Raw genomic sequence first — 17,677 nt, 5'->3', positions numbered from 1 at the left:
AGAAGGGGAGGAAAGATGCAAAAGATCAGGTAGATGAAACAGGTAAATTATGTAAAACATTTAATTGTACTTGGTGCATTTCTTTAGATCAAGCTGAGCTTTCTGATGGTGGGTCATCACACCCATGAGGATATAGATCAAATGTTCTCAAGATTCTCAGTATCTATGTGGCGCACAAGATCCACACACTTTCTTGACTCCTAACCCCTTCTTCCAGAAGCATACCAAGGAAAGATGCAAAAAATCAGGTAGATGAAACAAGTAAATTATGTAAAACATTTACTTGTACATTTTTTTTTAACTTCTGGTGCATTTCTTTAGATCAAGCTGAGCTTCTTCATAGTGGGTCACACCCATGAGGATATTGATCAAATGTTCTCAAGATTCTCAGTATCTATGTGGCGACATAAGATCCACACACTCTCTTGACTCCTGACCCTTCTTCCAGAAGCATACCAAAAACCGAACACAACGACAGAGCGTCTGGTTGACTCTGTCAACTTCTGGGACCTTAACACCGCTTCTGGTGCATTTCTTTAGATCAAGCTGAGCTTTCTCATGGTGGGTCACACCCATGAGGATATCGACCAAATGTTCTCAAGATTCTCAGTATCTATGTGGCGACATAAGATCTTCACTCTCTTGACTTCCAACCCTTCTTTCAGAAGCATACCAAGGAAAGATGCAAAAAATCAGGTAGATGAAACAAGTAAATTATGTAAAACATTTATTTGCACATTTTTTTTTTAACTTCTGGTGCATTTCTTTAGATCAAGCTGAGCTTTTTTATGGTGGATCACACCCATGAGGATATAGATCAAATGTTCTCAAGATTCTCAGTATCTATGTGGCGACATAAGATCTACACTCTCTTGACTCCTAACCCTTCTTCCAGAAGCATACCAAGGAAAGATGCAAAAAATCAGGTAGATGAAACAAGTAAATTTGTACTTTTTTTTTAACTTCTGGTGCATTTCTTTAGATCAAGCTGAGCTTTTCCATGGTGGGTCACACCCATGAGGATATCGACCAAATGTTCTCAAGATTCTAAGTATGTTAGTGGCGACAAAGGATCCACACACTCTCTCGACTCCAGACCCTTCTTCCCGAAACATTCCAAAAACGCAGCAGCAGAGCGTCTGGTTGACTCTGTCAACTTCCGGGACCTTAACACCGCTTCTGGTGCATTTCTTTAGATCTAGCTGAGCTTTTCCATGGTGGGTCACACCCACAAGGATATCGACCAAATATTCTCAAGATTCTCAGTATCTATGTTGCGATACAAGATCCACACACTCTCTCGACTCTTTATCCTAATCCAATGACAATTTTGTTTGAAGAGAGTGTGGCATTTCCCACTACTGGTGAAAGTGATGATACTAGTCAATGCAGCAACGATGAACCTTTGTATAGCGGTGCACCCATAACATTGGCTGAAAGCATGTTGCTCATCCTCACAGTTGTCTGGTTGATATTCTCACTCTTGTATCGTTGCACTGTCAGCAGCCAACTTTGTGTAAAACAACCCTTCATCTATTTCGCCAGTATTTTTCTAACTTGTCGATGCCTCTTAAGTTTCATAGTTTTATGGGAAATGTAGATTTCTCATACAAAATGACACGGATGAATGTCCATCTTGCAAGATTTCTATAGACGCGTCATGCCCAATCCGTTATTTTATTGAAATCCCTCATTGTCACAGTTACAAACCCTGTATTAATGTGGGGAATTAGCCAAAATCATCGAGGCGCTCCATACTACTTCAGCCCCACAAAATGTATCCTTGTGGGATGCGCACACAAAAACAGCTTGCACGTTAGTTCGAGTTAAAGGACTGCAGACCGTAGTGTAGGCCTTTTCTCATTTTCGGGCTACATGCACGTTTTCAAGCCTTTTGATGAGCCTAGATCACTGGTTTAGAACTGAGGGGTGAACCATCAAGAATTATCCTTTTTGAACCTGATACTGGGGTATGTATCTGCCCTACATTATTTCAGAAATCTATAAATGGAAGCTTTAGTAACAGAAAATTGTGTAATATGCCCTAGCTCGTTAAGTTGTTTACTAATTGTAATTTCAGTCACTGCATTGTCACTAAGCCTTTAACACCTTTTGTGAGGGCCCTGCACAATAAAGAAAGAAGAGATTTTGGAGTGTAAGCGTTGTTATCCGTGTTTTAATTAACCGGCGAGGCCTGCCGACGAGGCCACCATATGATGAGTGCTACATTAATAAGCAGCAAGATTTTTGTGAAGACATGGAACACAAATTTTAAACGTAAGAAAAAGGTCAGTGCAAATATTGAAGATATTTGTGATGGTAATGTGCGTGTACATAAAAGTACATATCAACAGGTTGTGTTCTCAATGATGAAAGGAATATTTCGTTGAAATTTTCAGTGTTGCCTTTGTACTTAATTATTGAGTTACCTCCAAGATAAAGAATGTGAAAAGAAACTGGACGTGTTTGTGGACAAGCACAGAACTGTTTTGGCAACAGTTTTATCAACTGTCATGTAGGAGTTTTATCTTAAGTTGCATGAACATGTTCATGGTTTCCACAAAGCTTTGGCTGTGTAAAAAATATGCAAGTTTTGTGTCACGCAATATGTATATACGATATTATTATGGGGAAAGACACCTTTAATGTCATGTGAAATGACGTGATGATTACAGAAATTTCTATGAGGCTACATGTAGTTGGCAAGCACCGATGGTGCAATAGTAATAAAAAAAGACTGTTGAACATAGAATAGATAGAAAATTGTGCACTAGGGTATCTGATAGTGCATTGAGGTATGTCAGTATAACAATTGTATTTGTTGTAATCTATGTGATGGCCACGTGGAGATTAGATGGAGCACACATTCAAGATAACAATGCATCAGACCAGCTTATTCAAACTGAGGCAGTAGATCTTGTGTTCTCAAGCAGAAGACAAAGAACAAGATTGGATACTTGATCAGACAATGGTAGGATCCTTTTCTGCGCTACTTCATTATTTAAAATGTTAACATTCTCTTATCCGTTTTTTTTCCACAATAGGGTTTGTTCGTGATAAGTGCCCAAAATATTCCGAAAGGGAGATTATCCAGGTCATCAGCTGCCAGTGTTCAGATGTGAGGAAGAAACTGAGAATAAGGCAAAGTTAGCAGGTAATTGTATTAGATTTACTGCAAAACAAGGACAATATACACTCAAAAGGCTGTGAAAAATCAAGTACTTCTTAAATAACCTGGATCTTAAATGTGACATCCTTTTAACTCAAACCTGCCCACTGCTTAAGGAGTAGCATGTGATTCATTAGAAGTACAAGATAGCATGTTGGCCAATGGGCAATGGAAAATATACTGGAGGTCCATCATTCAATGCAGCAGTGTACTGGAGATACAACGGAAACACGCGACGCGCAACAAAAGCGCATCATCAAAATGAGTAGGAAAATGGCTGAGACCATTTCACATGTAGATGAGGATTCCACTTTCAGCACTAAGCCGTCCACTTCCGCCAAGTCCAAGCCATCCACCACTGCAATCCAGTGAAAAAGGTCAATGCAAATATTGAAGATATTTATGATGGTAAAAAAGTCTTTCATCACAAAGTTGTGTTCTCACCGATAAAAGGAACGTTTTGTTTATGTGGTACATGGATGGTATTCCAGTATTCAAATCATCAATATGTTCAGTGTGGCCTTTGTACTTTGCAATTAATGAGTTACCTCCAAAATATAGAATGGGAAAAGAAAAAAAGTGTTGATTGCTGGCAAAAAAATTCCCTTTTTGAGATACGGTGAGAACAAAAGGCCGGCCGGTCAATGATCTAGCACCACCATACACCTTCGCGACACAGTGAGTATAGGATAAAGCCACACGGATGAAGGAACAGAAAACGTGCGAGAAGACGGCAAAAACACGTCAGAAAGTGACATTGATGTAGAGCTGTCTGAAGACGCTAGATCTGACTCGGATTTGGTGGAAGATCGCCAGTGTTGTATGATAAATTCCTGCCTGGGTTGCTTGTAAAAGTATACATGTATTGGAGGGAAATGCCTGTCCACTGTGGGAAATTTAGTAGCTGGCAAGTCCAGTATTTGAGTCAAATTGTACAGGTTTATATTTTAAACAGCTTGCAATAATTATTGACCACCCAAATCTTCAATTTTAAAAGTTTTCAGGTGCAGTTGTGGTGGTTGTAAAGTCATGCCCACTGTCAAGGAATCCGTGTGTTGTAAAGAAATCGCGCAGGTCATTCAGCGCATGAATGAGTTTGTGTTGGACGTAGACTGCATTCTGGAACATCTAGGTTTCAACACGGTCTGTTTGGACCCATGGGTGCTGGACACCGCATATTTTCAATATCGCCAGCAATATGGTCAAGGACGTCATGGCGCAACAGAAAACCAGTGAGGGTAATTTTAGGAAATCTTAGCTGTATGTTTTTCAATTGAAGTAGAGGGAGGGGGTTGTGATCAGTAAGAGGTTTGGCAAAGTCTTACTTGTCAATAAATCTACAGACAGAAGCTTTTCATACCAAGCATAACGTTCTTGGAGTGAAAGGGCCCTCGTGATTATCATATCATATGCCAGATATTATTCATGGCACTGCAGTTGATTGGATGCATGAGGTTTTACTAGGAATAGTTAGAAGAATGTTTTTTCTTTGGTTTGACTGTAGTCAATCTAGTGAATCGTATTCAATTTCAAACCACTTCAAAAATCACTCGAGTTGGATTTAAACCCACGACCTCCTGCTTTTCAGTACAGACATCTTTAAGGAAATGGTTTTGTCCAGTGTTATCCTTTTCTTCCTCAAGAACCTGAAATGTGCTCTCTGCGAAGGTATGAAGATGACGTGCTTCTTGCTGTAGAGAATGGGAAGCCAGCGTTCACCATTGAAGGTCCTACAATGCTGATGTTTTTCTCGCACTTTGATGTTGTTGAAGGATTCGTGGTTGACTTTATGCACAGCATGCTTCTGGGGGTCGTCAGGCAGTTCATGACTTTGTGGTCTGACGGCACAAACATGAACAAAGACTGTACATACAGACAGATCTGAATGATGTCTATTTGATCAAATGTACCTGGAGCGTCCCCAGATGGCTCTGGAGGTGGACTCGTCCTTCAGCAAGCATGCCAAAGTCTATGTGCTTAGAGATCTGCTAATCAACACCGGAAAGGCAGCAGGAATCCGACGACTGCGACGTATTGGCAAAAAAATGCCAGCATGGTGATTTCAGAAGGAGAATGGACTGATGGCGAAGTCAGGAAGATGATTGATTGTGTTAAGATATATGAGGGACAGCTGTGAGAAAGTAAGTATAAGCTCATTTGGAAGAAAATTGAGCAAGAAATGAAATCATTGAACAAGGGCTACCGCAATTATGTCCAAGGGTGCAAGCAAACTGGAAGCATCTCGTAGATTTTTGTACGTTATACAAATTGGGTTGGAGCATCTGTCATTCCCCAAGCTGTACAGTGATAAGAACACCCTGGAATGGACTGGCACAAAGGCAGCACTTTCCAATAAAAACTGGCTGCGAATTGCATAACGGCGATTATGTGCACTGTGGTATCAAAGTGGACAACATCCTTCTGTTTGATGCAAATGATGGCAAGAAGACGTGACCGTTTGCCAAGATTATTGATCTTGGCAATGCATGTCTTGAAGTGGCAGGTCCCTGGCTCCGTATCCCAGAGCATCTAATCGATCAGATGTACCTGGAGTGTCCCCAGATGGCTCCAGAAGTTATGGAGGGGGACTTGCCCTTTAACAAGCCTGCCGAAGTCTATGCACTGGGAGACCTGCTTGTTTAGATCGGAAAGGCGTCAGGAATCCGACGACTGTGACGTGTTGGCGCAAAATGTCAAAACGTTGATTTCAGAAGGCGGCCCACAATGGCAGAAATATGTAAGAAGATGTCCAAACACTGGAAGTTGGATATCATTTAAATGTAGGGTAAGTTTGTGGGCTATAAGAACACCCCGTCAGTCACAACTCTACAAGACGCCTTGGACTGGACTGGCACCCCAGCAGCACTCTCCCGCAAGGGTTACTCCACAAAGAGTTATTATCAGGAGGTTAATCACGAACCTTCACGAAGACTATTCATTGTCTTTTCATGGAACTATAGAACACTCATAATGTATTCAAGGTTAAAGGCCATCAACTTATAATGTATGCATATTGATACAATTCCAGATACGAGATCGCACAAGGCATAATGGGAACCAACACAGCGCAGCAAGATCGAGGCCATGGAAACGCGGTTGCACCATGACCAACAGATTCTGATTGGTTGGAGCATGTTATTTGTACAAAGAGGCAAAATCTTTTTTAGGGGGGGGGAAATTAAAGTCACAGGCAGTATAGAATTTGTCCCACTAGCCAGAAAATGAAGCAACTACTGTTTATAGAGGCATATTTAAAGCTGGAGGTGGGGGCTATGTGCCCTCAATTTTTCATATCATTATCAAAATTGTTCTTCGCCAAGCCTTGATAAGTTTTAGCTGTTGCCTTGTGCATGTTTTGACACCATATTTATGAATTCCGACCAAATTCTTGAAAAATGTCAATTTTCCACAAACAAGTTGGTAAAAAAATGTGTCCTTTTTTTACTGACTCCTTTTGTAAAAATTGATTCTATTTATTATATATGTAAATGTATTAGAGAGTTATCATGTCTATGACCTTATTATGACATACCAAAATTAAGTTGGGGGACTGGTTTTCTTACTAAAATCAATTCTTTTCCAAGATTCACAAATAGCACGACAAATAGATGTTAAAACATGTCATGAATATCAAAAAAAAAATACTTGAAGAACTCTTTAAGATGTCTTCCCTGAGAAGAATCCATTCCAAGCTGTTTGAGGTTTTGTCCTCCAACATGCATGCTCGATGTATCTCTAATTAGCTACCTGTTGACGACACGGCAGTCAACTCAATACTTCCTCTTTCTCTTCTTTGAAGCGCTCTTCTGTAGCTTTTTCCGCAACTGTAATATAGAAATAACAATCAAATTATTTTATACATTGTAACATGACCCTATATTAAAGCCTTTCGATGACAATTGTTTTAAAGTTGAACAACGAAATTGACTGCAGCGGAGTTTGAACCTACGACCTCCGCATGACCGTTCAGTGCTCTACCAACTGAGCTTTCCCACCCCATGTTAGCTGTTCCCCATTTTGACAAAGTGTCTTTGACAGACAAAAATCCAAATGCTTGATGGGAGAGCCAAGTAGTCCAAGTATGGTCAAAACCACGAAGCATTATACACCAGCAGCCCTAGAGTATGTCAGCAGTGTTGAGTTTCAGTCAAAAGTTAGAGTTTGCTTGAAAAGTAAGTATAACATATTTATGTCTTAGGTCGATGTGTGGCGAGTCCTGCTAGTCTGGCAGTCATACAGACACTACACAGCTATTAAATGAGAGACATAAAACTGGGTATCTTACCTTGCTTGGAAGCTTCCTCCTGTAAGTGAAAGAAATGAAAATAAATTCAGTCAAACAAAACTAAAAACAAACATCAGTCATCAATGGGAAAGAACATACCCTACATAAACACAACACCAGGCAAATCTAGTAAAGCTGGTCCTATGGGCTCCGTGCGCCGACAAAGGAGGGCGCCCTTTTACCTTGCAACGGACGTCCCATGGGCAGGACATATAGCTGGTTGACGCGCACCGTTCCTTGTGTGTGACACACATACACCAGGGGATTTGTACTCTGTGTACACACAGTGGTACGGCCGCCGACGCGTCGCGGCAAAATTGCAGTCGGGCAAGATGACGTCGGTCGGTCACCCCCAACTGTAGCTTTCTTTGACCGGTGAGGGGTACTTGTGAATGGAGCGGATAGTGCACAAAATTCTATTTGAATAATTTACAATGGCTATTCACTTCACCTTCAGCCGATTCCACGAAACTTTACACAATGGCATAAGTCCACTTGCGCCGGAATTTATTTCATAATCTGCGCAACATTTTACACTGTGCCACATTTCAGTTTTGACAACTTCACAAAAGTTCTTACTTTTTCCTGACAGGCATGTCCTCATGCGTTTGATCCAGGGCACTGATGTCATCAAAGCGGGTCAATGACTTCAGACTGGACGTTGTTGCCAGTCTCCTCTGCGCTTGCTGTACGGGGAGAAAAAGAAGACATTACTAAACGACTGTATGGGTTCGGTGCGCCGACGAAAGAGGATGCCCTTTTACCTAGCAACGACGTCCCATGAGCGGGACATTTCGCTGGTTGACGCGCACCGTTCCTTGTGTGTGACGCACGTACACCAGGGGATTTGTACTATGTACACGCGTACGCAGTGGCCGTGCTTTGCGCATCGATCGCGCCAAAAGAATTGCAGTCAGGCAAGATGGCGTCGGTCAATCACCCCCAACTGTACTTTCTTTGCAGGTGAAGGGGTACTTGTGAACGGAGCAGATAGTTGAACAAAGAAATTGGTTGGAGTGGGGTTTGAACCTGCAATCTCCAGGTTACCATACCGGCGGTCTACCGACTGAGCCATTTCCAGTCCTATGCTTTCTGTTCCCTATTTTGTCAATGAATAAAAATGATGAACCGCAGCCAACTTAAAGTTTACGATTTAGGCCATCAGACTGGGGGTTTGGTCAGTATCAAATCAGGGCATAAATGATTATAGTGCGCATGCGCAAGGTATACCGCCCCTAGAATGGTAACAAGCATTTTGATGGACATTTTGAAAAAAAGGGTGATAACACCCAAAAAGCTGCCACCGTTGCAATGCTATCACATATTTTCCAACTTTGGAGGTATATACCTTGCCAAAAATTGCTATGACGATTATTCCCCTCAATTGATACCGGTGGTCAAAATTTTGGACCGAGGCTTATGGCCTAATTGTGGAGCAGAGTGCATCACCACCACCATGATAATTCTTAATGATATTTGAATATTTTGTCAGTCCATTGGATTCACTTCGGGTGCCATTTGGACCCCTCAGTCACCATGAACTACATCACAGCAGACAACAAATTTACAATATATCATACCTTCTCCTTTTTGGTCACAGGCAGACGAACGAAATAGTCCTCTTCAAATCTGCAAAATAAAACAAAAAATGCCAATTTACATGATGACCAGATCTCTGCCAGTCACAGCCTAAAACAGAGGATGAGAATCACCTCAGAGAGCTACAATCCCAGCCATAATGGTTGGGACACTTGGAAATAACCTCAGCCTTCCACGGTCACCCACTCCCCCGCTCCCCTGGTCAATGTTGTTCTCTCCAGCTGATGGAGCACACACCGCGCAATGAGAGACAACATTGACAGGGGGCCGGGGGGTTGGGGGCCCAGCGAGAGTTGGCCAGGATTGTAGGGTCAACAATTAATGCGGAAGATGCTGCTCATGTGTATCCTTGTTGAACAAAATAATACACCTCAAAGAAAGCTGCAGTGCACATGGTCCATTATCTTGCGGGGAGTCAGGTTGGCGTAGCGGTACTTTCCTCGCCTTTCACCGCTGTGACCCGGGTTCGAATCCCGCCTGGGCCAGAACGCAGATTGGGTTTTCAGTCTCTGCCTGATTCCGTGGTTTTTCCCTAGAATATTCTGGGGTTTGCCTCCCACCTTTAAAACTGTGATTTCTTCTCATTGCCTTCACGCTACAGGTTTCTTCAGGCTTGCTAGCTACAGAGCCTAGGGCGCTTTTGAGGAATCCGTGGTTTCATTACCAGAAATTATTAAAAATAATAATAATAAAAACGCTTATCTTCAAGCAAAATTTAATCTTCGAACCTGATTAGTCGATCTACGGCAACAAACCGTGGTGTAATTATACCTCGTAACAAAATCCCTATCGCACTCTGCATACCACTCTATTCAAAGATTCCAGTGACATTAAAGCTGAATGCACTAATAAGGTATAAAGCTTTGTGTAAAGCTTGCTAGTTTCACCCTTACTGTGCGTCAAGTTTGCTTGAAGATAACTTCGTTATCCCACTTGTGCTCGTAGAAAATGTAGTGCGTCTGCGTCTATGTGGGACACAGACGCACTCCATTATTCTGTGTTCCACTCGCGCTCGCTGGATATTAACTAATATTATCTCAATATGTAACACCAGACATGCCAGAGGAGAAAAGGGCAAGTGTACTTACTCTGTCTTATGTCTTGCTTCTTTATCCTCATTCAGTCTGTGTAGGCTGACACTTTCCTGAAAAGAAACATTCAAAAATCACAATTATCCTTCCATGGTTCGTGAATAACGCAGACACCATTTTAGGTTTACAGTCAGGCCAGTTTTTGTTCAAATGCAAAAACACGTAGCTCACATGAATGAATAAAATAGTTGAAGGAAATAACATTGTCTTTTTTTTTTATAAAGCATTATTCCTCTTCACTTTGATTAACCTTTTCAACCCAAGGTTTAAGCTCTAAACTTTTCACAACGAACCCCTTTTGTATTTGTAAAGTGTTCATTATAGTTAGCTTCTCGCAGGGCAAGTTCGTTTGTGCACAAAATGAAAGCCCTTTTTGATAGGCTTGCAGACATACAAATTGAACGTTTGTTAGGAGACAGTCTCTTTTGGGGCAGTCTCTTTTGCAGTATGTCTGACTGTAACTTACCCGAACTTCTTCAGGACCATCAAAGTACTCTCCTGTAATAAAAATGTACCAAAAACAAAAAGACATCAGTGTTTAATTAACAAAAAGTATGCCAAAAACAGAGACTAAGTTTGCTTAGTTGAGCTTGACCAAATGTCTCATTTCAAATCAAATCATGTCATAAAATTAGAATCCACTGTTGCACTTGGTTGCATGTAACAGGGCAACTGCTTGGTGCCAAGGCTGGTCTGCACTGGGTTCACTGCACAACACAACATAATCCACTGTTGCAATTTGTTGCATTTAGGAGGGTTCTCGTTTCACTTGTGTTAGATATTGTTGCATTTAGCAGCGTAACTGCTTGGTGCCAAGGCTGATCTGCACTGTGTTCACAGCACAATGCAACATAATCCACTGCTGCATTTGGTTGCATTTAGCAGGGTAACTGCTTGGTGCCAAGGCTGGCATGCACTGGGTTCACTGCACAATGCAACATAATCCACTATTGCAATTTGTTGCATTTAGCAGGGTTCTCGTTTCACTTGTGTTAGATATTATTGCATTTAGCAGCATAGCTGCTTGGTGCCAAGGCTGGTATGCACTGGGTTCACAGCACAATGCAACATAATCCACTGTTGCATTTGGTTGCATTTAGCAGGGTAACTGCTTGGTGCCAAGTCTAGTCTGCACTGGGTTCTCTGCACAACACGACAGAATCCACTGTTGCAATTTGTTGTATTTAGCAGGGTTCTATTTCAGCTAAGTTGCATTTTTTGCAGGGTAACTGCTTGGTGCCAAGGCTGGTATGCATTGGGTTCACTGCACAATGCAACAGAATCCACTGTTGCAATTTGTTGTATTTAGCAGGGTTCTATTTCAGCCAAGTTGCATTTTGTTGCATTTGGCAGGGTGCCTTCGGGTCGGTCAGCCCTACCTTTGAGTTCCTGCATGAGGGCGCTGCTCAGGGCTCTCTTCTTGGCTTTCTCCAGTTGCTTCTCTTGCCGCTGCTTCATTGTCTCATCACCATCTTAAACAAATGCATACGAGTGATCAAATGAATTTGGAACAATTATTTCTCTTTACTTCTGCACCATACGATTTGACATAAATGTCATAATAAATTATACAGTTAAAAACAGTGGTTTTTTTTTAATATTTGACGTAATATTTAGAGCCTTCTTGGCCTGATCTGCAAACAGTAATAACCTCAGCAGTGCCGTTTTGAATAATTAACCATTCTGAGTACAGTTTTCAGTTCAGTTCATTTTCTTCCACTGCCCTAAAAATTAAGAATGTTCCATACAACAAATGTTTTGAGAATAGTAGCGATAGAATTAACAATTGTTAACTGCTGTGATGTGAGATATGACGTTTTTAATTGGAGGCCAAGCCGAGGGTGCTATGCACCCCGAGGGGGTTGCAAAGCCGTAGGTTTGAGAACTAGCATTGTCCATGAAGGTAGTACAAAAACAGCCAGCAGCACTGAACTGACACTATAAGCCAGTGTTTCCCCTGCCTATTCAAACGTGATGCAGCCCACCTCGCTACTTTCAGTGACCACCTCGCTCAGTTTTTGCCAATATCACCACCTCGCAGTGAAGCTTTGCAACAGAGGAATACTAATCAAAATATTTTCATTTTATGTAATTTATGAGCGTTTTCCTTGATCTCCATGTGTCAAGAACTCACAATTTGGATATGTACCGTAGATGGAATCGTCAGGCATTTTTGATAGTGCTGTGTTCTTTTCAGTTTGCAGACTGCGTAAATTTTGTTTCAATCATCATTTTGAATGTTTACCACCTTGCTCAGAAATCTGACTTACCATAGTGCATGGCAACTACCTTCGGTGGGACGTATTTCTTGGGCTTGGCATCATCTTCCTCCTCATCACTGCTTTCGTCTTCACCTTCCTCCTCATCATCCAGCTGAAATATCAATAGCAAAGTGGAGGGGGTTAAACAATTGTTGACTGCTGTGATGTGGAATATGCGGTTTTTGACACCCAAGGAGTGCATTGCCGAGGATGCTTTGCGCCTGGCAACTATGACCAGCAACTATGGCCAGCAACTATTTATCGTTTAACCCCAACTCCCTAGCATCTTTTACTAGGATCCAAATCCATCAATCACTGTGCGTCTAATACAAAACTGTACATAACTTAACGGAATCCACCAATGACGCACTGGGTGACATTCATGGACTTGCTACACATGGCTTTTATCGCACAATAGCAGTACAGGAAGCTCGGCAAAATCAATCGGATACCCCTAACACTGCTTCAGGCCATTAGGCCCAAGTCCATCATACTCCATCAATATTTAGTCACGCCAGGCCTTTTGGACCAAGTCGCCCAAAATCCATCCAAATGGGGGCATGGATTTTGATGGAGTTGGGGTGGTTAGGGTTAAGACACATTCATTGTATAGATTTTACATGTGCGTGTATTTTGTGTACATGTCTACATGTAGACCAATCCAGGTTGCCCACTTTTGTCATAACATGACTAGCTGTACACCATAACTCAGTCCTCCTGATTTGAAAATCACAGCTGTGTGGAAAAACGCACACCTGGATTTTTCTAGGCGTGTGATTTTTCTGGGCGTGCGATTTTTCTAGGTGTGTGATCCTGTGGTCCAAGCTGGGACTACATGTAAACAACCTGTTATCTTTTTTCATTATATTCATCTTGATTTACAATAAAGCTATTTTCTCTTCACCGATGTGCTTTATTTTTCACAAATTATGAAGTATAACTATGCCGTAAATATATGCCAAGGTGTGCCGTACTGAGGGATTCAGGCGTGCGATTATTCGCACTTCTCAGGAAGCATTTAGGCGTGTGATGGCGTGGGGGTGTGATCGCATGCCTCAAAACAGAAGGACTGATAACTGGGACTCCCCAATCGTGCCAATGCTTGCTCCTGTATTTCATACAATGCACCATCCTTTAGGGACGTGTTTAGAGTTATACAAACGCACATGTGATGGGCGTTCGGGCATGGAAGCATCCTAGTCACCGTCATTTCGAAATCAAATTGGTGTATGACAAATCGTTTTAATATGCCACTGACAGGGCAAGTTCAAAGCCTTTCATACACATACATGCTACCAAACTGTCACTATATAAGGCAGGCAAAGCATGAGAGTTCTGCTAAACATTTATCGAATTAAACATGAATCCCTTCATTAATGCCCACAAATCCTGTTTTCTACTGACCTTACTCCGGAGGTTGGCAGGGTTTGGCTTGTATCTGAGTGGATCGTTCTCTGCGACAGCCCCGGTAGCTGCCGTCTTGATTAGCTTATCCACCTGGTACTGTAGCTTCTGGTCAATGGGTCGCATTCTCTCAAGGACTGTCCGAATCTCAACCAGTCTCTCGATCGCCGGACAACCGCTCAGTTTCCGCCCCTCGGTCTTTTGAAGCATGACATATGTCAGATTCATCAAGTAACTAGAGTTATGGTAGGAAAAAGGGTACCAAAATTTGAAGGGCCTAGGTTCGAATCCCATTTCGACCCAAAATTGGAAAACTCTCTCTGACGACCCAACAGTGAAATGGGTACCTGATTCCTTCAGGGACGGTAAGACGGCGAGAGGAGAGGACTGGGCACCACCACTCATATGCCGCGCCCAAGACACAGTGGACCTCTAACATCCCACTGCCCCTACGGCCAGTAATGGCTGTGGGACCGTTACCTTTACACCAATGCAAATTTCCATACTCATGAGCAAAACTGTGTTGTCATTCAATGAGGTGTTACAACTAAAGCACCAAAAGTTGCCAAAACTCAGGAGTTTTTCCTTCAATTTACGTGGGTGATAATTCTTGTCTTACCTAAGCAGGAGATGGTATTTGACCTCTAAGAAACTGACTCCTTTGGAGGTAGACACCTCGCCATCCTCCACTTTCTTCAGCAACGATTGTATACTGCTAGATACACTCGACACCTGTTTTTAATAAACATCACATCAACAGGAAATTAGACAACAAAAACTTTAAGTCACTGTTTTCATTTATTATGTATATGTAAATTAAAATCCATTGAATCTAAGTTGCTCTTACTTGATCTGATAGCCCCTTGAGAAGAGACTGTAATTTAACCACTTCTCGCTCCATTACCTGCAGGAAAATACAAAAAACAAGTTTATTTAAAGAATGTTTTAAAGGAAATCTTTTAAATGAGATCTCGTACCACATGGAGTATGCAGTATGTACAATGTACATGTACATACATCATGTGTATTGTATAAACTATTCACTCATCAAAGGTGGTCTACAGCTGCAGCTGAATCCGAATGTATATACTTTGTACATGTTGCAACGAACATGAGTGGCATTCATTTTATCAATTTGAACAATGCCGCTGTCATTCATTCTCCGGAAAGGCTATTTCGGAGCTGGATTTTATTCGGGCATTTTTTTTTAATTCAAAGACCGGGGAAAAGTTTATAACGAGAAGTGAGGGAAACTGAAATAAACATGGAATTTCATCCCTGTAAAGGGCCTGTATCGTGTTCATCATGTACATTAAAATTGAACAAAAAATCAAAGATGATAAAATGAGCAAAAAGTTGATGTGTGTACGTGTCTTGGTCCCTGTGTCTCGAACACCTCATCAGAGAGTTTGTATTTTTCCTGATTTTCTAGAATTAATGGGAGCATTTATTATCGGGTCTTTGGCTGTTTTAATATTTACTGATCTGCAGTAAGACTGCACCCCTAGCCTTCACCTTTGTACATGGGGCGAAGTGGATATGGGGCGAAGCGGCGATGGGGCGAAATGGGGATGGGGCAAAGTGGGAATGGGGCGAAGAGGGGATGGGGCGAAGTGACATGGGGCGAAGTGGAAATGGGGCGAAGCGTCCGACACCCGAAGAAAATATAAAATTAGAAGGAAAAAAGTGAATTTGAACGTTATGAAATTCGGACTTTATTTCCCTTTTAAAAAAAATCCTCCAAAGCCTCAGGTTAGAAAAGGAAAAAAATTCGAGTGCAAAACTGAGATGCAACCCGCAACCTCGCGGTGCAAAATCCTACCCTCTATCGACTGAGCTGACGCACTGCTCGCTAAAAGTAAAACGTGGGGAAACAAATAATTATATACCTGCGTGCGTATCAAAAAAGTATCGTAGAGGGCGCTAAACAACGGCTGCCGTAACGATAGCCACTTCGTTTATTTTTTGCAAGTAGGCTGAGGCTGACATGGCTGAGGCATGCTAGGCCTACCAAATGTGGGCTGTTGCGTATTAAAGTCTTCGCAATCCTCGTCTCGGCGATAACTACCTACCTTTTAAAAATTTTAGAACACTTTTAACACAAACACCGACTCCAATTTTACGTGAATTTCCTGTCAACAATTGACAACGTTACATTACAACTTTACAAGTGCAAAATTTGAAGCACGTGTTTTAGCTATCTTGCTAACCGTCTGGTATCTACATCAATTTGTATACTACATAAACGAAAAATCGCGTTTACGAAGCACCAGCCTAGGGTTGTCGTTGTGCACGAAATCCATGCAAGATATGGGGTCAAACATTTCGCCACATGTGTTGAGTAGCGCTGTCACGCCCCAACTATCGCATCGGTCCCAACTATAGTTGGGACTGTCCCAACTATAGTGCGGCAGTTGGGTCGGCCCAACTATAGTTAGGACTGGAGTTGCGCCGGATGCTTCATGCTTGATAGATCTTGTTGGATTAAATGTTCCGCGGCGCTGGCACCGTGTATTCGTCGTGCATGCATGCCGCAAGGCTGGCCGGTCACGTGGTACTGCCTAGTTGGATGAGTTGTCCAGCTGCTGGGTTGATTGTCCAGCAACATTTTGCAAAATTCAAAGATTGCCATGGCCGGCCAACTATAGATGGGCCCCACCCATAGCTAATGTCAAAGGTCCCAAGTAAAGTCGGACAGTATGTAACAGAGCTGTAGGGAATGTTTTATAGTCGTCGTACATCAATGTAAACTATAGTTGGGACCGCCAAATAAAAATATTGCGTTGGCCCAACTACAGATGGTCCCCACCCATAGATAATTTCATTGGTCCCAAGTAAAGTCAGATGTGTATTAGAGTTGTAGGGAATGTTTTATAATCGTACAACAATGTACACTATAGTTGGGACCGCAAAATAAAAAGATCGGAGTGGCCCAACTATAGATGGGCCAGCCCAACAGTGGAACTTACAGTTGGGACCGTCCCAACTATAGTTGGGACAGGCCCAATTATAGTTGGGCCAGCCCAACTGTGGAACTACAGTTGGGACAGGCCCAACTATAGTTGGGACAGGCCCAACTATAGTTGGGACCGATGCGATAGTTGGGGCGTGACAGCGCTACAAGCACTACTCGTACATTTCCAACGATACGCTCTCTGTATCCGACACCATGGACCAGTATATCACTACTCCATAGAACTGTGTACAAACTAAAAAAGCTTCTTTGGAGGGGAGATGAAATCACTACTCACTACTCCATAGACACGTGAACAAAAAGTCACTACACAAGTCTTTACACGCCAGGAAAATCACTACTCCATAGAACTATTATTATTATTATTATTATTTATTCGGCCAAATTACAAAGTACAACAAGCAATTCACAAAAGTAAACAAAACTAAACAAAAACAATCCAATCCAAGCTGGCCAGGATTGACAAAAGTATAATAAAACACTGTGACTCGAAAGCCTGTCAATCCTAACTTGAATGGTACATGTAACTGTGTACAAACTAAAAAACCTTCTTTGGAGGGGAGATGAAATCGCTACTCACTACTCCATAGACACGTGTACAAAAAGTCACTACACAAGTTCTACACGGCAGGAAAATCACTACTCCATAGAACTGTGTACAAACTAAAAAAGCTTCTTTGGAGGGGAGATGAAATCGCTACTCACTACTCCATAGACACGTGTACAAAAAGGCACTACACAAGTCCTACACGCCAGGAAAATCACTACTCCATAGAACTGTGTACAAACTAAAAAAGGCCTACACGGCAGGACTTGTGTAGTGACTTTTTGTACACGTGTCTATGGAGTAGTGAGTAGTGATTTCAACTACCCTTCAAAAAGCAGCTTTTTTTA

At 42.0% G+C, this 17,677-nt stretch overlaps 1 protein-coding gene across 1 annotated transcript; it reads right to left on the bottom strand.

The window, feature by feature from the left end:
* Positions 1 to 5,532: 5,532 nt before the first annotated feature.
* LOC119739376 (neuroguidin-like) lies at positions 5,533 to 16,046 on the bottom strand. The gene is made up of 12 exons (XM_038214302.1): positions 15,882 to 16,046; positions 14,657 to 14,713; positions 14,429 to 14,541; positions 13,810 to 14,044; positions 12,415 to 12,517; positions 11,524 to 11,616; positions 10,611 to 10,642; positions 10,142 to 10,197; positions 9,035 to 9,083; positions 8,034 to 8,140; positions 7,455 to 7,473; positions 5,533 to 6,993 (listed from the first exon to the last, which is right to left on the bottom strand). The coding sequence occupies exons 2-12, from the start codon at positions 14,708 to 14,710 to the stop codon at positions 6,940 to 6,942; spliced, it is 915 nt and encodes a 304-aa protein (XP_038070230.1). The 5' UTR covers positions 14,711 to 14,713; positions 15,882 to 16,046; the 3' UTR covers positions 5,533 to 6,939.
* Between the last annotated feature and the right edge of the window lie 1,631 nt (positions 16,047 to 17,677).

The sequence above is a fragment of the Patiria miniata genome, unplaced genomic scaffold (genome assembly GCF_015706575.1).
Source record: "Patiria miniata isolate m_02_andy unplaced genomic scaffold, ASM1570657v1 HiC_scaffold_30, whole genome shotgun sequence".
Classification (NCBI taxonomy): domain Eukaryota; kingdom Metazoa; phylum Echinodermata; class Asteroidea; order Valvatida; family Asterinidae; genus Patiria; species Patiria miniata.
Note: the sequence above shows the minus strand (reverse complement) of the source record. Positions and strands in the feature narration are given on the sequence as shown.